General features: G+C 36.7%; 1 protein-coding gene across 1 annotated transcript in view; it reads right to left on the reverse strand.

Moving 5' to 3' along the window:
• PIK3C2A (phosphatidylinositol-4-phosphate 3-kinase, catalytic subunit type 2 alpha) overlaps positions 1 to 26,779 on the reverse strand; it is a 146,691-nt gene that overhangs the window by 57,035 nt on the left and 62,877 nt on the right. The window contains exons 3-12 of the mRNA XM_011937522.1: positions 20,891 to 20,994; positions 15,965 to 16,122; positions 14,143 to 14,263; positions 12,998 to 13,109; positions 11,333 to 11,412; positions 11,138 to 11,201; positions 5,035 to 5,178; positions 3,649 to 3,697; positions 3,352 to 3,562; positions 808 to 930 (exon numbers count right to left, since the gene is read on the reverse strand). Of these exons, the coding sequence (XP_011792912.1) occupies positions 808 to 930; positions 3,352 to 3,562; positions 3,649 to 3,697; positions 5,035 to 5,178; positions 11,138 to 11,201; positions 11,333 to 11,412; positions 12,998 to 13,109; positions 14,143 to 14,263; positions 15,965 to 16,122; positions 20,891 to 20,994 (1,166 nt within the window). The remainder of the gene's footprint in view (positions 1 to 807; positions 931 to 3,351; positions 3,563 to 3,648; positions 3,698 to 5,034; positions 5,179 to 11,137; positions 11,202 to 11,332; positions 11,413 to 12,997; positions 13,110 to 14,142; positions 14,264 to 15,964; positions 16,123 to 20,890; positions 20,995 to 26,779) is intronic.

Below are 26,779 nucleotides of genomic sequence, written 5' to 3' on the forward strand. Positions count from 1 at the left end.
TAAGACTCCATCTCAAAAAGAAAAAAAAAAAGAAAAACACTATTTAAAAAATATAAATAGTACAAAACATCATCTTGTACATGGATTTAAGATAACTTTTTTCGGCTGAACGCGGTGGCTCACGTCTGTAATCCCTGTACTTTGGGGGGCCGTGGTGGGCGGATCACCTGAGGTCAGGAGTTCAACACCAGCCTGGCCAACATGGTGAAACCCCACCTCTACTAAAAATACAAAAAATTAGCTGGGCGTGGTGGTGCATGCCTGTAATCCCAGCTACTCAGCAGGCTGAGACAGGAGAATTGCTTGAACCTGGGAGGCAGAGCTTGCAGTGAGCTGAGATTGCGCCACTGCACTCTAGCCTGGGCAACAAGGGCAAAACTCATCTCAAAAAATAAATAAATAAATAAATAAAAATAACTTTTTTGGTTAAGTGTTGATTAATCTAAGAGCCAGAATTGTTATATAGTGTTACAGAATAAATACTGAAGCAATGCTATAAAATACTGTCTTTCTAGAACTTTCATTCCTTTCTATAACTTTCCTTCCTTTCTATAACTATAAATTTATATCTTTAACTTGACAAAGTCTAAAAAGAATGATATGTTTTTGCAATTTAATAATATGAAGGCTTAAAAGGATATTACATATTTTTTAATGAGAATTTCAGTCTGTTCTACAAAATCATATCTAGAAGAAATCTTAAGACATAAGTAAGAAGTTAAAGAATTTCAATGAAAATTACAATAAAAATTAAAGTTAGGATAACAGGACACACCAAAAGAATAAAAAGCCAGAAATTTCACTTACAGTTCATCCCATTTAATAAGATAGAAGAAATTCTTGTAAGTGCCAACCTTCTTTGATTGAATAGGTTTAAAAAGATCCTTTCCATTGTGAGACAGTGAACATATCAAGTAGTATTTTTCATAACTGAGAAAAGAAAGTTTAACTTGATTTCTATCTTGACAATACAAATTAGTTAACTAATACAAATACATTAGCAGTTCTTCCTCCAAAGAGACTAATATCTGAAATAATCTGGTCACCTTTCATTTGAATTTTTAGAAATCCATCTGAAATTCAACCACTGCAAATTCTATGAAAATAGAAAAGAGGTTTGGTAAAGGGGATAAAAAGGAGAATATATGTTCCTAGGTCCCAGTTTAAAGCATGGTCATAATAACACCAGCTGGATAATTTAATTTTGCACCCAGTTAGTTATTAGCTTCAGATTTTAGTTGAACGACACTGAATAATGTATTTATTCATTTCTAGCTAGAAAGAGTACAAACATCACCTTCCCTTGGTGCATTTTCCTTTGCTAAGCTACTGAAATAGAGTCAGCTAAGCATGTGCCTGACTTACATTGAGCCAATCTTCCTAGCCTATTGGGAGTCTTCCATTTATGGGGACAGATGCTATTGTATTCTCTCATTAGATTGCAGTGACTCAGCCACTAATTGCCAAGTACACAGCTGGCTGGATACAGTCAGGTAATCTTGTAAAGCAAGAGTCTTAGATTCAATAAAATTGTATTCTACTTAATCTAACTTACTGCTAGCCTTACATGCTAACCACTTTGTTCATATATACAATTTATTTATCATTCTAAATTTATTTCAAATCAAATTTTATTGGTTCACACAATACCCCTAAGCTAAATACTTGGTTATTTTTCTCAACTTTATTCCATTTACTCCTATTTACATCAGCATTTTATCCACTTACTTTCTATCTTTATCACTGTTTTCTGTATCGTCTTCTACTGGGTATTTGTTTACCTCATTAGTGTCCCTATGTATATTTGTGCGTGTCTATGTACAAATGTGTGTGTGTGTGTGTGTGTGCCTATGGAGAATGTGGAGATTATTATCCCTGTAATGAAATACCTTCAGATACCGTCAATATCCATTTAAATGCAAGTTCCAGAACAGTATAGGTTTTTTGCTGCCTTGTACTACTGAATCCCCGGTATTAAGAATACTGCCCACAGATAGTGCTCAATAAATATTTATTGAATAAATTAAAACACCACATTTAAGTCACTAAATGACTATATTTTAATCTAAAGCCCAATTTAAGCGAAACTTATGTTTGATATTTCTTCAGTAGACTTTTTTACAGCATTAAGCTACTATAAAACTATTGCACTAAAAATATTTCTGACTTTTCAGTTCATACATTGATTTTCAAACACACTAAAACTGGCGGCCGGGTGTGGTGGCTCACGTCTGTAATCCCAGAACTTTGGGAGGCTGAGGTGGGCAGATCACTTGAGGTTAGGAGTTTGAGACCAGCCTGGCCAACAAGGTAAAATCTCATCTCTACTAAAAATACAAAAATTAGCCAGGCATGATGGTACGCACCTGTAATCCTAGCTACTCAGGGGGCTGAGGCACAAGAATTGCTTGAACCCTGGAAACAGAGGTTGCAGTGAGCAACAATGCAAGACTCCATCTCCAAACAAAAAAAAAAGAATGAATGAACACCTGTCTTAAACTGCCTATATTTATTAATTGACAATTGCTCTGTTTTCCTGCTATATTTTCCTGCTTTTGACATGCAAGAGTTACATTTTCTTTACTGGAAGTGCTTCAAACACCTCTGTAATTTTTAAGAAAATCACAAAGGTATCTGTTGGTTAGTCATTTAAACACCAAGATAACAGTGGTTGCTGACATTTTACAAGATCAGAATAGTTGCTAGATAAAGCTGCACGTATTTTCTTTTATGTTTTATTTTTATTTTTTTGAGACAGGGTCTTGCTCTGTCACCCAGGCTGGAGTGCAGTGGCATGATCATAGCTCACTGCAGTCTTCATCTCCTGGCTTGAGCAATACTCCTGCCTCAATCTTCTGAGTAGCTGGGACTACAGGTGCACACCACCACTGGCTATTTCTTCTTTTTAGATGGAGTTTACCTCTTGTTGCCAAGGCTGGAGTGCAATGGCGCAATCTCGGCTCACCGCAACCTCTACCTCCTGGGTTCAAGCGGTTCTCCTGCCTCAGCCTCCCAAGTAGCTGGGATTACAGGCACATGCCACCACACTCAGCTAATTTTGTATTTTTAGTAGAGACAGGGTTTCTCCATGTTTGTCAGGCTGGTCTCAAACTCCTGACCTCAGGTGATCCACCTGCCTCAGCCTCCCAAAGTGCCGGGATTACAGGCATAAGCCACCGTGCCTGGCTGGCTAATTTTTTAAAAATTCTTTATAGTAGAGATGAGGTCTCGCTACGTTGCCCAGGCTGGTCTCCAACTCCTCGGCTCAAGCAATCCTCCCACTGTGGCTTCACAAAGCACTGGGATTACAGGTGCAAGCCACCATGCCCGGCTGTTTAAACAGTTACTTACTTTGATACCCAATTACTTGAAATTCCATGAGCAGCAAAAATAGTAAACTGGAGCTGCTCTGTTGTAGTCCATGCTTCCTTGGCACTCTTGCTACTTTGGGCACAGTCTGTAGGACTCCTACCAGAATTTGCATGGAGTCTGAGAAGATCATAAATTGCTGCAGTTAATTGGTTTATGCTTACTTGAACAGGATTTTCAGGATTAAGTGAGCCTAGATTTAAAAAAAAAAAGGAAAATTTAATAGATTCTCTGAAAAGCTAATGATTATTGCTAAAATTTAAAGATTTAAACACATACCCCTAGTTGAATTCTTGCTAGTGTCTTCTTCTCCAAACAAAGAAGTCACCTACACAGGCACACACACACAATAGTCAGAAAATTGCCTATGACATAATATAAAATGTCAGATACTATGTCAAAGACACTTTTTCCAGGGGAAACCTCCCAAGTATCTACAGAATTAATAAAACAATAAATAAATAATGCAAAAAGAAAGGGAAAACCACAAACCAAGATTATTTTTAGTATTAAGAAAATCAGAATCACTAAAAACTACTGTAAAATATCACTGAAACACAACAAAAGCTGTTGGTTAATATTAATTTGAAATCTAGAAGTGATAAGTACAGTATTATTTTCCATTAGTAGCTCTAAAACAACATAAGAATATCCTTAAAGAAAAAAAATCTAGATCTCTATTTATTACCACTTGGTTGGTGACTCAAAAAAGTGCTTATATATATCTAAACTGACTCCCCTCCCATCTGCTGTCTGCTCCTTTATCCAGCAAATGGGTAAAATAAATAGAAGCCTCAGACAAAATTAGGTCCATGGTAGTTGATCACCTCCAAGTAATTTCATGTGTGTGTGTGTGTGTGTATAAATATATATACACGTATATATGTATATATATATATGTATATGTGTGTGTGTGTATATAAGTTTCTAAAAAGAAGCAAATAAAAAAGTAGAAAAAAAAGAAACCCGCATTGCTACATACCACATGGACAGGATCTCTCTGAGAATGCATGGACTATGTTATCTTGTAGATATCGAGGGGCACACTATCAACATAACTTTTCTATCCTTTATATTTATTGTGGCCCGTGAGATGCACCCCTTCTTTCATCCTTGCAATTAAAGATATAAATGTCCCTATGAAGCAAGTTAATTAAATCTCCTGGGAAACACCATGAGGGACAGCTTTTATTAAAACCAACAGTATAATCTAAAGCCAAGGCCCCTAAACTGGCTGCTTCTGAGGCATTATAGCTGAGGCCCTTGGTCTTTTCAACAGGGAGAGTATTAGCCAAAGTAGAACTTCCCCCACTAATAATTAGGACGCTTCCACCCCAAGGGAGAAGTGAGGGTTACTGTCCTCCAGGTCTTCTAAGCTCAATGCCTATCCTTAAACCCCAAACCAACTCATTTATGCCAGAGGTCCTCCTCTATACACAAAGGGTTCACAGTTTGACATCCACCTGTTGAATGTCAACTCTCATAAAGCTCTTTCAAGGCAACCCAACTTCTTACCAAGGAATCCCCACCTAACCAAATAAGTGATTCAATCCAAAAGTAAAAGCCAAAGTTAAAATGACAATATTTTGTCTAGGAGAAGGCAAAAATTTCCTGTTTAAGTACATATTTGCATGTAATAAAATCCTAGTTACCAAAAATACTCACATCAGAAGTTTTACTCCTTGGAAGATTAACTGCTCTCTTTAGCTTCTTTACTGATTCTGTAATGGCAAGAGTCTCGACACCATCTAAAGCACTACAGATTTTTCTTACAGCTTTAATTACTTGATCTACTGCTCGGTGCTGGTTCTTTAAAAACACAAAATAAAATAAAAATAGGTAGGTGAAATTTAAAGGACCAATTCCAGAGACGAAGTCAGAAACTAGGTATCTTAGATATCCCTAACAGATATCCTCTACTCTTTTGTGATGAAAAAGAAAAGAAATGAGATAGCTTTTCAATTGTATAGTTTATTTCAAAGTAGGAAAAGGCAAGGCCTGGTTAATTTTCACTTCATCTGACACAATTATTCATATGCAAATTGCTATTAATTTTCCATTAGAATCAGAAGTAGAAGCGTAAATTAGTAACAAATCACTAAAACTAGAGCTATTTTTTTCTTATTCTCATTTGGAAATAATTTCCACATTGAAAATAACCCTTCTCTTCCTCCATGCAAAAATTTGGTATCAAAACCAAGTTCTTTAGAGGTCAGTTACATATTAATAACACTGGGCAACATTTACCTGAGAAGTACATATCTTATTAAGAAACATTCTTATATAATGTATTAATTCATAAAACATTTATGCCAAACTTTTATGCCAAGTACTGTTACAATGGGCTGAAACTCAGTACTATACTACCCGTTTAAAATTTAAATTTTTCCACCCTTGACGCTTGGCTACTACAAACCTTCACCTTCAAGCTTAAATGAAACCACCTAATTTTCTCAAATACCCAATTACCCTGCAGTCCTCGGGGCCTGTTTTCTAGCTCCTCATTTTTGCTTATTTGACTTATACTTCCTGCTTCCTTTTACTTCACCTTCACGCAAAACCTTTTCCAGTTTTGAAGGTCATGCCATTCTCCTATATTACTTCATATTACTTTGCTTTTTTTTTTTGAGACGGACTCTCATTCTGTTGCCCAGGCTAAAGTGCAGTGGTAGGATCTTAGGTCACTGCAACCTCTGCCTCCCAGGTTCAAGTGATTCTCCTGCCTCAGCCTCCCGAGTAGCTGGGATTACAGGTGTCTGTCACCATGCCTGGCTAATTTTTGTATTTTTAGTAGAGACGGGGTTTCACCATGTTGGTCAGGCTGGTCTCAAACTCCTGACCTTGGGTGATCCGCCCGCCTCAGCCTTCCAAAGTGCTGGGATGACATGCGTGAGCCACTGCGCCCAGCCTACATTACTCTTTAAGTACCAATTATCAATTTATTGTCTATTAGTTCCAAATCCACCCTTCCTCTGCTCTCCTTTCTGATACTAGAGCTAGACAGCCACCTTAAAAAAGTGTAAGGGTGAGCCATGAAAATGTCTCGGGGAAAAGCATTTAGAGGGTAACAACAGGCACAAGGGTCCCCAGTGCGGAACATAACTGGCAGATAATCAACCAGAGAAAAAAGACAGGGAAGTGATAAGAAGTCAGATCAGAGAGGTAGTGAGTCATACTGTGTAGAACCTTGAAGCTACAATTAGGGCTCTGAATTTTACTAAGTAAGATAGTAAACAGGATTCTCAGCGAAGGAGTGACATGATCTAACATTTTTTAAAGGATTTACAAACTTTATCTTTTCAAAGCCCCACCTTCTGCCTTTGATTTTCTCTTATTTTGCTTTCTGCTCTTCTTTTCTTTTTTTTTTTTTAAGACAGGTCTCATTCACCCAGACTGGACTGCAGCAGTGTGCAGCTCACTGCAACCTCTGCCTCCCGGTTTCAAGCAATTCTCCTACCTCAGCCCCCTGAGTAGCTAAGATTACAGGTATATGCCACCATACCCAGCTAATTTTCCTATTTTCATTTTTAAAATCTTTACCTTTCAATAATTTTAAATTTACAGACAGTTATAAAAATAATACAAAGTTCCCATATAACGCTGGAAAACTAGACTAAGTAAATCTTACATAAACCATGTTACATTTGTCAAAGCTAGACATTAACACTGGTATATTGCTATTAAGTAAATGTTAAACTTTATTCAGATTTTACCAACTTTTCCACTAATGAGCTTTTTATCTTCCAGAATATAATCCAGGATATCACATTCCATTTAGTGACTTATTCTCAAAAGATCATTTTGGTTGCCTGTTGAAGATATACTGTAGGGGTAGACACTGGGAGATTAGTAAGAAACTACTGCAGTTGACTAGAGTATAGCTTTGGTAGTGATGAAAGCGCTCACATTCTAAATGTATTTTCAAGGTAGAGCTGACCAGAATTAGACTGAATGTGAAATGTATAAGATCTTCTTCTTGAGACGTCAAGGATGACTCCAGGGTTTTGGCCTGAGCAAATGGAAGACAAAGTTGCCATTTATTAAAAAGGGAAATAATGAGGTCAGGCTATGCATGTGTACGTAAGGGGGTATACGAGATATCTCTGTACCTTCCTCTCAGCTTGCTCTGAACCTAATATTGCTCTTAAAAAATAAACTCTTAAAAACAGAAAGGGAAGGCCGATGGGTGAATAGATACAAAGGTACTATAAAAAATTCAGTTTTGTAGATCTTAAATTTGAGATGTCAATTAATTAGATATTCACATAAAGATGTCAAGTAACAGATAATTTGAGTCTGGAGTTGGGGAAAAGGTTAAGGTTAGACATACAAATTTCAGAGTCAATCAGTATAGGGATATACCAAGATCACCTAGGATGTCAATACAGAGAGAAGAGGTTCTAGAACTGAGCCCTGAGGATATGCAGAAAGATAAGGAAGAAGCCACAAGAGTGAGACAGAGTAGCTAATAGAAATAAGGAAAGCAAGAAGGTGGTATCCCACAGGCCAACTAAGTATTTCAAAAAGAAAGACATGATCAACTGTATCAAAAAATACAGACAGGTTGAGAAGAATAAAGATTTGGTGGGCACGGTGGCTCACACCTATAATCCTAACACTTTGGGAGGCTGAAGCAAGAAGATCGTTTGAGCCCAGGAGTTCAAGACCAGCCCAGACAACATAAGGAAACCGTGTCTCTACAAAAAACATAAAAATTAGCTGGGCATGGAATGTAGTCTCAGCTACCCAGGAGGCTGAGGTGGGAGGATTACCTGAGACCAGGGGGTTGCAGCTGCAGTGATCTGTGATCACACCACTGCACTCCAGTTTGGGCGACAGAGTGACACGCTGTCATCCATCCATCCATCCATCCATCCATCGATCAACAGATTAGGAACTGACTACTGAATTCAGGATCATGGAAGTCCTTGATGACCTTAATAAGTACAGTTTCAGGGAAGTACTAAACTGATTGGAGTGGGCATATAGGAGAATGGGAAGGAAGGAAATGGAAGCAGCAAAACCACTTAACTTTCAGAAGTTTTGCAGCAAGGAGAATAGAGAAATGGTGTGGCTCCTGTGGCGGGGTGGGGGTGGGTTTTTTTTTTTTTTTTTTTTTAAGATGAGTAACTCTTTTTCCTCTTCATCTACAATGATTTTCCTGGTGACCTCATCCTGTCTTATGGCTGCAAAACACAATTTATATTCTGATGATTCCCAAGTTTATTACCTCTAGCCTGGACACTCCATACGAAACTCCAGATTCTAGTAAACTCCAGTTTACCAGAGATATTCAGTAAATATTTTTGAATAAATAGATTTATATGTTGATAAGAACATACTAGTAGATAAAAATATGGAAGCCATCCTACACTTATACTATTTCCCCTTCACTCACATCTCATCACCTGTTAAAATCTTTCCAATTTTATCTCCTAAATATTGTTAATCAGTTCTCTCCTTTTTAACTTTTCCATGCTCTTCATCTTTCACCTGGACTACTATAAAAACCTTTTTAAATATTCGCTCTGAAACCAATCCCAACCTGAAATCTAACTTCCACAATATAGCCAGAGTGAGGACTAAACAATTCACCCAAACCACTCTAGGCTAAAAACACCTTAAGTGGCTAGAGCAGGAGTCGGCCAACTTTTTCTGTACAGGGCCAAACAGTAACAGGTTAGGTTTTGCAGGATATACAATCTCTGTTCCACTACTAAACTCTACTGTTGGAGCATAAATGTAAATGACAAGAGACAATATGTTAAAAAAAGAAAAAAAAAAAGTATGGGGCCAGGTGCAGTGGCTCATGCCTGTAATTCCAGCACTATGGGAGGCCAAGGCGAGTGGATCACTTGAGGTCAGGAGTTTGAAACCAGCCTGACCAACATGGTGAAACCCTGTCTGTACCAAAAATACAAAAATCAGCCAGACGTGGTGGCACACACCTGTAATCCCAGCTACTAGGGGGGCTGAGGTGGGAGTATCACTTGAACCCAGGAGGCAGAGATTACAGTGAGCCAAGATCATATCACTGAACTCCAGCCTGGGTGACAAAGTGAGACTGTCTCAAACAACGACAACAACAACCAGGTGTGTGGTTTTGTTAAATTTTTTTTTTTTTAATTTACAAATTAGAAGGTAGACTGGATATGGTCTCCTGACCTAGAAGATAAAATTCCTTAACACGGATTACAAGGATAATAATCATATAGCTATCTCCCATGTCATCTGCCAATCTTCATTTTATACTTTGTACTCTATCACAGAATTGCTTATACTTCCATGTAAATATCACACCTATTTCCTTTTGTTTATATACCCTTCCCAATTTTTTTCTTGCTAACTCGTACTGTATAAGACAGTTCAGACAACATCCCTTCTAAGAGGCCTTCCTTGAACCCTCAACTTAGGTAAGGTGCCCCTCCTTAATCTCCTTAACTCCAAGGCATACCTCTATAATACATTTTACTACACTATATTGAAGTTTTGTTTAAACCCCTCACTACCAGTTTTTAAGTTCCTGATAGGTGGGGACTAGGTCATTCATTTTCAAAACTCTAGCATTCAGCAAATAGTAAGCATCCAATAAATGCTTTTGAACTGAAGGTTCTTCTTAGCAATAGAGCTGAAGTGAGAATAAACATGTTAATTTAAGCATTACTGAAAACTTTTGACGTAACTTAGGTCCGAAAACAAGACATGAAACATCAATGTCAAGAATATAGTCTTGGCTGGGCACGGTGGCTCACGCCTGTAACCCCAGCACTCTAGATGGCTGAGGTGGGAGGATCACTTGAGGTCAGGAGTTTGAGACCAGCCTGGCTAACATGGTGAAACCCCATCACTACTAAAAACATAAAAATTAGCCAGGCATGGTGATGTATGTCTCTAATCCCAGCTACTCAGGAGGCTGAGGCAGGTGAATCACTTGAACCCAGGAGGCAGGGGTTGCAGAGAGCCGAGATCGCCCCACTGCACTCCAGCCTGAGCAACACATGGAGACTCAGCCTCAAAAAAAAAAAAAAGAAAGTCTTTAAGCTTTAACGACTGCCCTATTAGATTTTGGACTTGCAGGGGGCCCTAGCCCTTTTGTTTTGGAAAATCTCTCCCATTTGGAACGGCTGTATTTACCCCACGCCTGTACCTTCACTGTATCCAGGAAGTAACTAACTTGCTTTTGGTTTTACAGGCTCATAGGTGGAAGGGATTTGCCTTGTCTCAGATGAGACTTTGGACTTAAACTTTTGGGTTAATGCTGGAAAGAGTTAAGACCCTGGGAGACTACTGGAAGGGCATGATTGTGTTTTGAAATGTGAGGACATGACATTTGGGAGGGGCCAGGGGCACAATGATGTGGTTTGGCTCTATGTCCCCCCAAAATCTCACCTTGAAATGTAATAATCTCCACGTGTCAAGGGCGGGACCAGGTGGAGATAACTGAATCATGGGGGTGGTTTCCCCCATGCTGTTCTCATGATAGTGAGTTTTCATGAGATCTGATGGTTTTATAATGGGCCCCGTTCGCTCGACACTCATTCTTTCTCGCTGCCCTGTGAAGAGGTGCCTTCTTCCATGATTTAAGTTTCCTGAGGCCTCCCCAGTCATGCTGAACTGTAAGTCAATTAAACCTATTTTCTTTATAAATTAAAAAGAATATAGTCTTTAAAGTCCTCAAATATTTCCTCTAATGCCAACACTACCATTTAAGAGAAAGAAGAAGCAAGAATCTTTAAGTCATTATGCCAAAATGTGAATTAAGACTTACTTCAATCTGAAGAGCCAGTTCTACTTGGTTGTGATAAGAATCTAAGAGTTCTTCAACCGGGTGTCTGAAAGAAACAGCAGTTATTGTGGCTGAAGGATGCTACACACAAAATGATTGTTTTAATCACCAAAATAAGTGTATTTGCATCCAAAAACAAAGTATGAAAACCTGCAATTAATGCTTTAGATGATATACCTTGTCATGGCTTCTTTGTAAGGTTTTTCTATTTGATACAGGTGTTTGTTTAAATCCACGGGTGTTTCATCATCTTCTGCCTAAACAAACACATTTACACAAAAAAAATCAAATCTACTCTTTGGTCTTTCTATTGTCAAATTAAATATAGTTAAGTGTATGATAAAATCTTGAAACCAAAGTGTTTTTCCGAGAACTGAAAATAAAATTCTATCAGAATTAAGTATTATTTGTAACTGACTCAGAAAAAAAGTGAGTTAACATCCTGAAGAAAACTTGTTTGTTAAATGGAAAACATAAATGCTTTCAAGTCTACTTTCAGGTATATAAATAGCTTTTGGAACAAAAACTATTTCTGTTGTATATATAGAGAATAGAGAGCTAAAAATACTTTTAAGATGGCTGATAGCCAAACGAATATGGGGTAGAAAACAGATGGGGAAGAGGTCATTTAAATTTCTGCATTGTTTTTTCTAATGATAATCAATTTTCCTCCCACTCCCCATCATGAACAAGGTACTCGTCTCTTCTACCCTAGGTCTACATTATGCAAATGTAGTCAAAAACATCATTCCTGGCAGGGCACGGTGGCTCATGCCTGTAATCTCAGCACTTTGGGAGGCTGAGGTAGGCGAATCATTTGCGGCCAGGAGTTTGAGACCAGCCTGGCCAACACACCAAAACTCTGTCTCTACTAAAAATACAAAAAAAAAAAAATTTGCTGGGTGGGTTGGTGCATGCCCACAGTTCCAGCTATTCCAGAGGCTGAGGCACGAGAATTGCTTGAGCGTGGGTGGCAGAGGTGCACTGAGCTGAGATCACGCCATTGCATTCCAGCCTGGATGACAGAGGGAAACTCTGTCTCCAAAAGAAAAAAAAAAAGAAAAAAGGACATTATTCCTTAAGAAACTGAAAAGTTACCAATGACTGCCAAAATGTACTAAATTTTATGAAAGTCTTTACCCAATTGAAATGAATTCTACCCCTAACATAAAAGCAAAACTCAAGAAAACCAAGAAAAAAAGAAAGCAGACATCACTGATATTTTTCCATCCAAAATTCTGCCAAATGAAGAATAATTCTCTTTAGAGATTAAAAATTCAATCATAAGTTCACCAAGGGTTCATACAGTAAAACAAAATGGGTACACTTCCTGCATTCTATTTTGCTTTAACCTCAAAAGAAAGCATTGAAAGCATTTTTTTTTTTTTAAAGAACATCCACCTACTGAAGTAGTGAACTTTTAAAATAGGGAATTAGTTTTCATTTTGTGATGAATAATTTATTTTTCTCAGTTTGGTACAAAGGTCAATGTGGATTTTCTTTTCATCCTCAACCAATATTTAGCATTCAAAATTTTTCCTTCTTCCTCATTTTTCCCTGACTCACCCTGATGTTTTCACTCATGTATAAAGCTATTACCAACCAAATGTTTAATTTCTCCACTTTGATTTCCAAATATGCCTCTACCTCTAAGGACTATGTTACCTAAACCTCCATGATTGAAGATCCTCCCTCATTTGCTAAGAAGATTCCTGTTGAGGATGAGTTCATCACCCCATTCCAACTATGAAATCATATAAAATGTACAAGTTGAAAATTGGCAAATTAGCAGAATTATTCAGATTCAAACAAATGAAATTCAGTTATAAGGTACACACTTACTGTTCGGGCCAGATTTTGACACATTGTACTGAAGGTCAAGAGTTGTAGTCTGATTTCTGTGTCCCATTTTCGACAGTTTTGAATATGCTCATGACTTCCAAGGCAATGATTACTGTTAAGATATATTAATTATTCACTATTATTCTATTCAAATTAGAAACTATAAAGGTGAGGGTAAAATTTAAATTGCACCTGCATCAGAAATTGAAGAGAATGGTAAAACACAGACAGTTTTAAAATCAAATCTGAGCATTCAAACAGAGAAATTATTCTGTAGGAGAAGAGTCAATGTAAAAAAGAAAGAAGAGGAAGACAAAGATGAAGAAGGAAATAAGAAAAATAGGGACAGGGCATTTCTAGAAGCCTAGGAGAATAAAATCTGTAAAACAACTGGACTAAATGCTAGATATAATAAATTACAAGGCTGGGCATGGTGGCTCACACCTGTAATCCCAGCACTTTAAGAGGCCGAGGCAGGTGAATCACCTGATCGAGAGTTCGAGACCAGACTGACCAAAGGGCTGTATTTCGTAAAAACACAAAATTAGCTGGGCATGGTGGCACATGCCTGTAATCCCAGCTACTTGGGAGGCTGAGGCAGGAGAATCGCTTGAACCCGGGAGGTGGAGGTTGCGGTGAGCCGAGATCGTGCCATTGCACTCCAGCCTGGGTAACAAGAGTGAAACTCCATCTCAAAAAAAGATATAATAAATACCTGGGTAAGAAAAAGATTCATATAATGTTTATTTCAGGCAACTAAAAGGATATCACAGCTGACTACTGTGCATAAAGTAACAGTGCATGTTGCAAAAGGAAAATAGAGTCTATAATGATGTGACTATCGACTCTTTACAGTAAGAAAGACCCATTATATCACTTATTAACCAGCTGCCTGAAATTCTTCCTGTAAAGACTACAAGCTCCTTAAGGGAATACAATGTCTCACTTATCTCTGAACCCCCACCACTGTCTTAGACATGACATCTTAGACATCATATATTTGAATAAAAGTTTACTAATTTGGTAAATCAATTCAATAGGACCCAATGTATTTCTGCATTATAAATTCAACTCGAAATTTTTCTAGATTAAACCATTAAAAATGAAATTGTCAAAGATGTTGCTCAGTAATTAAATAAACTTACTTCTGCAGCACTTCCTCTTGACCGCAAACTTTCAGAACATAGCTGCCAACATCTACTTGATTCAAGTCATCATGTACCCAGCAAAGGGCTTGCATTATAATGATTTCTACAGTAGAACTCACTGTAAAAGAGTTAGTCATCATTTGCACTTTGCTCATTCATACTTATTCAAGACTGTATTACTATAATTTAAGACAGCAGTATACAATAGAAATATAATGCAGTCCACAAATGTAGACCACACATATAATTTCAAATTTTCTAGTTGCCATATTGAAACAAGTAAATCAAAAGAGGTGAAACTAATTTTAATAATATGTTTTGTTTAACCTAACACAGTTGACCTTCTATATATGTTGGTTCTGCATCTGTGGATTCACCAATCACGGAACAAAAGTATTTGAAAAGAAAAAAACTGCATCTGTACCGAATATGTACACACTTTTTCCTTGTCATTATTCCTTAAACAATACAATATAGCAAGTATTTACATAGCATTTACATTGCATTAGGTAATATAACTAATCTAGAGGTGATTTAAAGTATACAGGAGTATTAACATTGTATGCCTGTATCAAAACATCATGTTACCCCTTCCCTTTGATGCTTTAAAAAAAGATCATATGTACCCCATAAATATATATATACCTACTATGTACCCATGCAAGTTAAAAATTTAAAAATTAAACCAAAAATAAATAAGTTATACAGAAGGATGTGTATCAGTTATATGATAATACTATGTCATATCAGGGATTTGAGCATCCTGGGATTTTGGTATCTGAAGGGGATCCTGGAACCAATCCCCCACAGATGATATTTAGCAGTATCTAGCAAACAATGATTTAAAATGAATTACAAGAAAAAGATTCACCATTTTAAATGTTTGAGATTTGCCTGGTATATTTTCCAATGAAAAATAAAAATACAGCAGGTAGGTTATACTTTTGAGATGGAGTCTAACTCTCACCCTCACTGCAGTGAGCCAAGATCATGCCACTGCACTCTAGCCTGGGTGGCAGAGTGAGACTCTCTCTCAAACAACAACAACAACAACAACAACAACAAAAACCATAAAACTTTTCCTTTAACAACTAAAAGAATAATTGTTACAGTAGCTGATGGTTTTCTGTTTCAGATTTGTATTTTTTCAAAGGGCCTTCAAAAGTACAAAGCTAGAAAGAATGTATCTCAATATTAGACACATTCCTAGTCATAACCATTAAAGAATAAAAATTGCATAATTCTTAGCCAAAGTACTGTAGAAATAAAGGATCTCATTCCTTGGGGAATCCTGTTAAGATAATATGTATTATGAAATGCAATAAACTCTGTAAGGAAAAAAAATTAGTTTTTAAAACTATAAGAAAAAAATTCCTACAGACATCTCTAGAGAGAACACCCATACTAAGTTTGGAAGAAAGGATTAAAATAAAAGAGAATTATCTTCTCCACAGAAGAACTTAGCAAGATATCTGGAATTTCAATTTCACTGACAGCTCTTTATAAGCAAGCATGCTTCCTGTCATAAAATGAAGGATAAAAATAAAGAATTAGATTATAATTAGCTTTTCCATCGAATGCTTTTGGGCCTTGGCCAAGAGCCACTGATTAACAAAAAGTTACTCAGCACTTTTCAGATAATTATCTATTTATAAAGGTAACCTGATTCCCCACTAGTTCTAACCAGAAAACTATCCACATGAATGACAAAAAGACACATGATAACAAAATTGGTTTATTAAAAGAATGATAATATTGATATTTTAAACATCTCCCCCTTACAGAACAAAACAAGAGGCTTGAGGAACCATAAACCTACCATCGCATGTAAAAGTAACTGGTAGCTGAAATCCTTCAATTTCAATGGAGACCTTCACACTAGCATTTTCTCCGCATATGTTTCTTTGTGCTGTGACTGGACTTAACAAATAGCCTGGGTTTGTGTGGTGATTGGTATATGGAAATTTGGTCTTCAATCTGTTCACAATAAAGAAGAAATTAAATTCTTTTTTAAAAAACTTCATTTGAGGGCTCTGAACAAGGTTTTACATGTTTATAGCCACTCAGGTCTGTGGCATTGTCCAACTCAAGCAGCTCATGAAACTGCAATGCATGAACTCCTGCTGAAACTCCAAATACCAGCATTTTCCTTTTAAATAAAAGAAACCCAAGGAAAAGGAAGAGATGAACTACTGCCAGGATATCTTTGGTAACATTATCAACACTACCCAAGCACATGCTTGGATAAATGGCATTTTAAATGAGGTCCTCTGCTTAAAAATCTTTTGCCACACAGTACAAGTACACAAAATGGTACCTTTTAAATGATTCTATAGGCAATGTGATGGCCAAAAGGATAAAACTGTGATGGCCAAAAGGATAAAATGTTTGTTGTCTTGAAAATTTTTTTTCTTCTAAGGACCTTTTTCCTACAAACGTTGTTTCTGGCTGCTAGATAATGAACAAAATACAGACAATGGTTTTTTACAGTGCTCCAAGGGCTTTCTTCCCTCAAAGTGATTTCTAAAACTTAGGGAATCAAAAGAACTGCCTGTGAAGGTATTCACAGGAGCAACACAGTTTAAAATTAAATACATGAATGTGGTGTATGGCTCATCTCCAGCCAGCACTGCTGTTATCATAAGACAAAGACAGATTTGATAACTTCTTTACACTTGTGAGCTCTTTTAAACTGATTTTTTTCTAGAGGTTAGAAGACAGGGACCAGTCCTCCTACCTGCTTTTCATAGGGTTACAAATGGAATGAATGCTAGTAGTATTGTATACTTGCTTCTGTAGAGATTAAAATAATCAGGTCACGGAAGTAGAATAAAACAGCTTGAGTTGACAGAAAAAGGTTCTGGGGAAGTAGCACATGTAAGCATTAGTGCATATCCTCTAGAGTCAAATTACCTTATATTGAATCCTGATTATACTACTTATTAGCTGTGTGAACTTATGCAAGTTATTAAATCTCCTTGTTGCTTCGGTTTTTTCTTCTACAAACTGGGGGTAATACTACTACTTACTTGATAGGGTTGTTGTGAGAATTATGTGAATTTAGTTTATAAAGCATTTAGAACAGTGCCTAGTACATGGTAAGTGCTTTAACCTTCTTGTCAAATAAATGAGTTAGTGAAGGAATAAATCTGGTTTTTGCACTGAACTCTTAAGCAACACAAAGGATCCAATATTAAAACTATAATACACCCTTTCTTTATAAATTACTCAGTCTCAAGTATTCCTTTATAGTAATATAAACACTAAGGCAGATGCTCACATCAAATCATGAAATTAATGTATGAAATGTTAGAGAATTTTTTCTACATCTAAGCAAGCTTTCAATTTTCAGAAACCGTTAAGGATGACAAAAGTAAAAGCAGAAATTCTTGATAGCTAACAAAAGAATTTATTAGACAAAAATTCCAGTGATAAAACTTAGCTTTGTTTGAGAGGAGGAAACCTGCATTTCCCTTTCTTAAAATAAGTCCTTTCTTTTACACAACAATGTGAATGTAACTATGTCACTGAAATGTATACTTAAAACCAGTTAAAATGGTAAATTTTGTCACGCATATTTTATCACAATTTAAGAAATGTTTTTATAATGGGTCCTTTTTGTATTTACTTGGTACCATGGAAGATACCAGATCCAGAAAATACACTAATTTCCTTTTTCTGTAAAATTGATTTCTTCTAATTCATGGTTTGTTTGCTTTATAAAAATTGCCAAAAACCACAAAACACGTAAGATGTAAGATTCCTTACAATTGAGGTTCTTTTTGTGGTTTTTTTTTTGGTAACTAAATGTTTAAACATTTAAATATACAAAATCAAATTAAATTATTAAATGAATAACTGCTGTCTGAGTAAATTATTCACTTTAAATATAGACCAGATAAGGTATTTTTATGGATACTGTAAGCCACACATCACAGTCTGATGTTCTTAAGTAACTACCTATAAAGAGTATTTAACTCTAATTTTTATTTTCTCTAAAATTTCTACTCCCCTATCACCCAAATAAAAGGCTTTGTCTGTTTAGTGTGGCTCTACAGTTTAGGAAATTCAGTATCTCTATGCAGAAACAAAAATCCTTTATGGTTTATTTTTCTACTTTTGTGTGCTCAGACTACAATTCTGCACAGATAACCAAATCATACAAAATCAGAATATAAAGAGGAGAAGAGATAAAAATGAGGGTTTTGAAAGATTTCAAATGAATTAACATTATTCCATAGGAAAGCATATCAGCACTACTTAGAATAAAATAACCAAATGCAGAGTTGAAGTCCTTGAAAACATATAGCAAGTTTTTGGGGTCAAGATACTAGTATAGGATATATATAGTATATATATGAATATTATATGACTATAAAGCTATTCAGAAAGACAGGTGTAGAGTGTGGTTTCTCATCTTATCCTAAAGGACCACAAATAAAGTAGCAATAACTTCTACTGGTATTTAACACTATTAGAAGAACTTTCTTGACCGGGTGCGGTAGCTCACGCCTGTAATGCCAGCACTTTGGGAGGCCGAGGTGGGCAGATCACCTGAGGTCAGGAGTTCAAGACCAGCCTGGCCAACATGGTAAAATCTCGTCTCTATTAAAAATACAAAAAAAATTAGCTGAGCATGGTGACACATGCCTATAGTCCTAGCTACTCAGGAGGCTGAGGCCAGAGAAACGCTTGAACCCAGGAGGCAGTGAACCGAGATCGCACCACTGCACTCTACCCTGGGCAACAAGAGTGAAAACTCCGTCTCAAAAAAAAAAGAACATTTTCAGCACCTGTAACTAGTAGATATAGCAAGCTCTGAAATCACTAGTCCAAGTCTTTAATTTCACAGATGAGAAACAACAAGAACCAATACCTAGAACTACTAATAAATTCCAAGTCTTTTTTATATTTTATCTTAACTATAAACAAATATTCTGACAGCCTGACACTAATTTCACAGCTGAATTTAACTGAATAATTTTTGAAGATCTCAAAAAGCAAAGAACTGGCTCTCTAATTACAAGCCTAAATATTTGTTTTAAAAATCCACTGCAAAATGAGCATACTGGAAAAAATAGAGCCACTAATTTCAAAGTACATCTCCTCACCTCAATCTCCATGGTCACCACAGGGGAACAAGAGAAGTTCCTAGAACATGGCTTCAAAAACACCAGTACTTCTTACTGCTCTAATATTTGTTACAATCATAGTCTACTAATGAAAATAAAATTACAAAAAGAACTCAATCTCTCTTTAGTCCACTTGCAGTTTTGTACCACATGAGTGTGTGTGTGTGTGTGTGTGTGTGTGTGTGTGTGTGTGTAAACAAAAACAGTCATTTTCAATTAGTGGCAGAGTTTGTATAAATAGCTCTATGATTCAAATGGGAGAAAAAAGGTAGGTCTCAGCTACCTAACTTCTCAACTTGCAAAGCTTAAATGTAGTAGTTACTTAACATGGCCTAACAGAAAAATACAAGGCCTGTTTGGGGAGAGTAACCTTTGCCAAGAAAAAGTGACTCTACTGATAATATTTTTTTTCCTAAGGTATTCTGAAGAAAAGAAATGCTGGCTAAAAGGTAACATAAAGGAAGACAGAGTTTTAATAAAATATCACCAATCGTCCAGAAAATCTCATTAAATATTAAGTTCTTCAACATTAAAATAATGTACATACTCAAAAATGTTCTGGGAACGCCAAATCCTGCTATGCTTAAAGCAGACCACACTGAAGACAATGCTGGATTCAGAAAAAAATCTCTCAGTGGTGATCTACTTCCCTTTTTTAGATAACAGATCTCTCATCCTCTTGGCCACAAGGATTGTTGTTCCACTCTTTCCTCCTGCGGGATTTTCCTATCTGACTAGCGCTAAGGGGACTCCTTTTTCTTCTCTGCTACTGAGACCATTCAATTGCATGGAGGAAAGGCAGAGGAAGAAAAGTGAGGAAGGAGAAGGAAAGGAAAGGGAGTGGACAAGGAGAATCGAAGAAAGGAGGGATGATTTATAGTAATGAATTACTGAATCTTGCTGTTAATGAACTCTGCCCCATCCTTCCTCTATCTGCTATTTGGGTTGTGAACCAATACATGACCCTTTTTAAGTTCAAGATGGGTTTTAGCACTTGTAACAGAAGTCAAGACTAATATAGTGATATAATAGGAAGAAAACATGCTTAACCAGAAGCAAAAGAGAGTTGGTTCTATTATTGATATTACTGACTAGCCAAGTAAACTTTGTTAGGTTACTTCTCTGAGTCTCAGTTTCCTCACCTATAATGAAAGTTAGACACATTTAAGATTGAGAGAACATTCTATAAATGTGTTTCTCTAAACTTCAGAAATATATTTGCTCTTCTAAACTTGCCTGTTATAATATCATTTCTTAAATGTGTAAAACAGTATTTTGAAGGTTAGAAAGTTTATAGCAAAATTAAGTCTAAGACAAAAGTAGGTATTTTTTAAACATACTGAAATTTACAGGTAAGTCATATTTTTTACTGGTTATTATACTATCAGAAGTCTACTGTCTGACCTCAACTTTTTCTTCCAAATATTAAGAAACCTAACAGGTGAAGATACAAGTTCAGTTGTAGTTTGTGGTAACGTGCCAATTAACTCTGACTTGAAATTTTAGCCACAAGAAGAAAATAATTAAAATTTTTCAAATTTTATCATTATTAGCACGAAACTGGTTTTCAAGTCAATTTTTCAAAAGAACATTTATAAAGAAAAATTCCTTACTTTGTAATGGATCGACAAAAAGCTGCCATCTCCTCATTCTGTACTTCAACTTCTTGAAGAAGAGAACTTCCAGTTGGCAAATTACTGGTCCCATTTGGGTCTTTCTGTAATTAAAACAGTGTTTTTATCTTAAAAGTGGAAGATCCACAAAATGCTACATAGAAGCACAGCACAAACACATTTTTATGAAAATATGTACAAAGCTATGGAAGTAAAATAAATATCAATAACAAATTTTTAAATTATATATTTCTATCTTTGTAAAAGTAATGTCAACTAAGCCGGATTTTAGTTCATTGGTTTTACTTGATCAGTAGTAGAAACAGGATGTACTAGAGTAAGAATGGAAAGATAAAGACCTTTCCATTCCAAATATTCCTAAAATAGACACTTTAGAAATTTTACAACTAAATGAAATTAAAGGACTGTCTTACGAAAATGAAGAGATGAAGCCCATTTGCGACTCTTCTAATCAGTCAGAAATTCTATATATTCAACTAGGCCCCAAATTCCAAGAAAGAAGATGTTTTTTTATGTAAGAGAATGGGCATTTTCTAGGTTAATAAACTTATACAAACATCCTCACAATCCCTCAAAAGTTAAGTTTACGTCTGGTCAAAAACTGTTTACAGCTTTCAGGGAGATCAATTCACCACTCAAGTGTAGCCAAACAGCAGAGTCCACTGAGAGTGTTTTGACACTACATAAAAATACTTGATTTGGGGCAAATTTCAAATATAAATTCCCTTTAAAATTAGAATTGGAACATTCTCAATTCAAAATTCAGTGAGAACAAAGTGCATACATTTCAAGAGCTATAACACTTTTCAGTGACTATGGCACACAAAAAGATTCTTTTTTTTTTTTTTTTTTGAGACAAGGACTCATTCTGTCGCCTAGGCTAGAGTGCAGTTGCTCAGCAAGGGCTCACTGCAGCTTTGACCTCCTGAGGTCATGTGATCCACCTCAGCCTCCCAAATAGCTGGGACTACAGGTATAGGCCACCCCATCTGGCTAATTTTTGTATTTTTTGTAGAGTCGGGGTTTTACCATGTTGCCCAGGATGATCCCAATCTCCTGGGCTCAAGCAAGCAATCTGCCTGCCTCAGCACACAAGATGATTCTGTGTGAGAAAATTAAACTGAAAATTTAGGTCAACAATTCCTTTATGAGTTTCCTTCCTTTAAAACATGTCAGAGCCCTTTCTGTTAGAATGTGATATACACACTTGGAGAAAAAATAAATACTTCAAGTTCTACAAAAGCACAACTAAAAAGTAACAAGTCTCCTGGGAAAAGAGAGTTAAGGTGGACTACTGAATATCCATGTAGCCAGGTGTGGTATTGCACACTTGTAGTCCCAGGTACCCAGGAGGCTAAATTAAGAGGGTCAGTTGAGTCCAGAAGTTTGAAGCCAGCGCAAGCAATACAGTGAAACTCCATCTCTCTAAAAACAAAAATAATTTTTTTATATCAACATAACTCTGTAATCAAAGCCCTAACTAAAACAATAACAGGTCCTTATAAAAATAATTGCACAGTTAAATGTCTGCTCCCATTTGCACCTAGCATTACATCCTTTGGAGCCTAAAACTCTGGGGCTCTTGTTTCCTCATTTGAGATATGAATTATTCAGGACATACGCTTCTAGTCAACACCAATTGCAATGAAGTTAAAAGCACAGTACCACTGTGCGAGGTCGGGGCGGGTGGATCACCTGAGGTCAGGAGTTCAAGACCAGCCTGGCCAACATGGTGAAACCTTGTCTCTACTAAAAATACAAAATTAGCCAGGCGTGGTGGCAGGCACTTGTTATTCAAGCTACTCAGGAGGCTGAAGTGGGAGAACTGATTGAACCTGGGAGGCAGAGGTTGCAGTGAGCCAAGACTGTACCACTGCACTCCAGCCTGGGCGACAAAGTGAGACCCTGTCTCAAAAAAAAAATTCAAAGAGAAATGTTTTTGCAGCTTCTTGGTCTGCAAACATTGTTACAGCTGACATATTAATACTGTGGAATGTGAAACTGTTCTTGAAGCCACTCATTTTCACTAATAAGAGGACACTTCTGCAGAATTCTCAGTGTTTTCCTTATATCTTCATATAGTGCTAAAGCTTTCTCTTAGGCTGTGAGAAGTTTGTTTCCAATTATTTCAAAAAGTTAATATGCTGGGAAAGATTACGTCTGAACTAATGCTATTTTCCCATTATACTGACATCAGTCTCATAGCTACCTATCACACATCAATCAATTTGTATTACAGAAGCAACCACTATGACAGACTATATTACTCTAAAGAATGGGATTTGATATTTCCTAGCAAATCCTCTGGTTTCACACTCCAAATCTGCCACGATCTAATCCAATCTTATTTTCCAGAACTTCCCTAAAGATTTCTATGTTCCAGTTAGCTTGAATCATATCCTGTTCCTATAAAACACAAATCAAGCTATCTTGCCTCTGGACCTTTCCCTTCACCTTCCTCTTAAACTTCCTTCACCACATTCATCAAAAATCTATTAATTTTTAAAGGTCCAACTGAATGCAACTGCATCGGCAATGCCCTTCATGATTACTCAGTATGAAGGAATTCTTCCCCCCCATACTTCTAAGTACTTAGTCTGAACCAAACATCATATTAATAAATCCTGTTTTATATTTGTCCTAATGTGAAAGCTCCTTGAGAACACAAATAGCATTTTGTTGAATTTTGTATTTTTGTATCCAGTTTAGAAGCATTCAGTCACTAGTTCAATGTGAACTTTTGTTCCCCCCAAAACAAGTTAAAATTCACTTACATATAACCAATGAATCTATCATAGGAATCATAAAACATTTAAAAACTATAAGACAATATGTAGTTCCTTCAATAACCTTCTGAAAAGAGTAGCAGTCATTTTCATTAGTATTTGATTCTATAAAATCAGCCTTTTCTAGGCTGGGCACAATGGTTCACGCCTATAATCCCAGCACTTTGGGAAGCCAAGGCAGGAGGATCACTTGAGCACAGGTCCTAGAGACCAGCCTGGGCATCATAGTGAGACCCTGTCTCTATAAAAGTTTTTTCAAAAAATAGCTGGGTGTGGTGGCATGTGCCTGTAGTCCCAGCTACTAGGGAGGCTGAAGTGGGAAAATCATTTGAATCCTGGAGTTTGAGGCTGCAGTAAGCCATGACTGCATTCTGTACTCCAGCCTGGGTGGCAGAATGAGACCCTGTCTCAAAAACAAACAAACAAACAAACAAACAAACAAAAAAACCTAAAACTAAAAAATTAAAAAATATATATTTTTAAATATATACATTTGGGCCAGGAGCGGTGGCTCATGCCTGTAAGCCCAGAATTTTGGGAGGCTGAGGTGGACAGATCACCTGAGGTCAGGAATTCCAGACCAGCCTGACCCACATGGAGAAAGCCTGTCTCTACTAAAAATGCAAAATAAGCCAGGCCTGGTGGCGCATGCCTGTAATCCCAGCTACTCAGGAGGCAGAGGCAGGAGAATCGCTTGAACCCAGGAGGCGGAGGTTACAGTGAGCTGAGATTGCGCCATTGCACTCCAGCCTGGGCAACAAAAGCGAGACTCCATCTCAAAAAATATATATATATATACATACACACACACACACACACACACACAATATATATAAAATATATATTATATATAATATATACTTAATATATAATATATAATATATACTTAATATATATAATATAAATATATCTAGGGGCATTCATTCATTTATAAACTTATTTATCAAAAAAAGCTCTATTAGGTGGGAACTATTATTACTCCCATTTTATGAAAAAAATGAGGCACAGATAAGTTAATTAACTCACAAGGTCATACAGATAATATAGGCAGAGTGTGAATTTCAACCCAGGCAGTCTGGCTTCAATGTCACATGCTTAATCACCATGCTAATCTGTCTCTCAAAAGAATATCCTTAAAAATCCCTAGAAACACAATGTGAAAAACAACATTGTGACCTTTGTGGGAGCAGTGCTAGGAAAACCTAAAGCTTTGCTGCACCTAAGAATCATCTTTCCCTGAAGAACTGTTCTTCATGTTTTACTTATTTTAAAAACAGATTCTGAATCTCCTTAGGTGGCATTTTAGGATTTTAAAAAAATAATAATAGCTATATTTTTTGCTGTGTCTCTCATGAATTAGGTCCTTCCTTTTATTTAAGTTATGAGTTTGAATTAACAAAAACTAAATATAATAATTATCTAGTCACATATCAAGGTAATAATAGAATCCGGAAAGTTAACTCAAATGTTTTGTCTGTAAAGGGTAAAAAATAGCTAGGCTGCCAATATTTCACCTCAAACATTAACAGTTTTGGATCTTTCCCTCTGCTTTCTCTGGAATAAAAAATACATATATTTCACACATATTCCCTTAATCCATACTCCCACCCCACCTCCAAACTCCACACAAACAAACGAAAGCATCAAATCATCTCTTCTCCATTGATCTTGCACAGACTTTTCTTCTGTGGCACTCAAGACTTTCTATTTTGTACTGCATTTACACACATTCACATCTTGTCTCCCCTTTCTAGCCCAAGTTCTTTAATGGTGAAGTCTACAAATGATTAATGTGTGCAATCCTCACATTGCATAACCACACACACTTTTTAACAAATGAAAGAGATATATGATAATCAATAAGAAAATACTGCCAATGCATTAGCCAATACATGGAACAAAGAAAGAAGTTTGCAGGGGAAGATACAAAGTTCTCCAGTAAATATGTTGTGTTTGAAAACCCATGTAGATGTTTAGGTCATCGTCTAGAAATGTTCTACTCCAGAAATATTCTATTCCAGAGCTAGAGACAAAGATTTAGGGATCATCCAATTTCTGTAATTTTTTACAGGGAACTCTCTCTCTGTTAACTGCTGTCAGCATCCTTCAGGATCACTGAGAGAGCAAATTCTCGGTCAGCAGTCTTTGGGTCAAGCTCCATTAAGAGGAAACAGTCTCTCTGGGAAGCTAAGGGAAACATAAGGGCCTGTATCTGTGAGGCACAGAACTGGGACATCTCTTTATTTTCATATATATGGAAAGGCTTATGCAATTATGAGCTGACAAGTCTCCAGATCTGCAGTTGGCAAGCTGGAGACAAAGGAAAGCAATGGTGTAGTTGCAAAACCCAGGAAGGGCCAATGCTTCCATTTTAGTCCAAAGGCAGGAAAAAAATTGATGTTCCAGCTTGAAGGCAGTCAGGCAGGAGGAGTTTCCCCTTTACTTTTGGGAGGGTCATTCTTCAATTAATCGGATGAGGCTCACTCACATTAAGCAGGAAATTTGCTTTATCCAGCTGACCAATTCAAACATTAATCTGACCCAAAAACACACTCATAGACATACCCAGAATAATGTCTGATCAGATATCTGGACACCCCCCACGGCCTAGTCAAGCTGAAACATAAAATTAACCATCACAGCATCTCCATCATAGACAGCCAAGGAGTCACATTACTATAAGGGTCTAGATCAGTAGCTTTCAATCTAAGTACATTGGAGCCTCAAGAATAAAGCACTGACCAAGGGAAAACAAGTAAAGCATTATTAAAGACAACCAAGAACAAAACCTTTGGAGGAATGCCTATGTTTAAAGGCTAGACAAAGAAAAAGGAGTCAAAAATCACAGGAAGAAAAATAGGAAGTAGATTTACCCAGGGTAACAGAAGTTTCAATAAAGGATGTAGTAAATTTTTTTTAAATAAGCAAAAGGGCAAAATGGTGAATATGGTCAAGGGATTGGCAATTCTATAACATAATGGGAATAAGAGGAGGAAAGCAAGAGACTGGAAAGGTAGTGAGTACAAATTCCTTTTTAAACAGTAATAACTTTAAGGACAGGTGTGGTAGCTCATATCTATAA

The sequence above is a fragment of the Colobus angolensis genome, unplaced genomic scaffold (genome assembly GCF_000951035.1).
Source record: "Colobus angolensis palliatus isolate OR3802 unplaced genomic scaffold, Cang.pa_1.0 Scaffold164, whole genome shotgun sequence".
NCBI lineage: Eukaryota > Metazoa > Chordata > Mammalia > Primates > Cercopithecidae > Colobus > Colobus angolensis.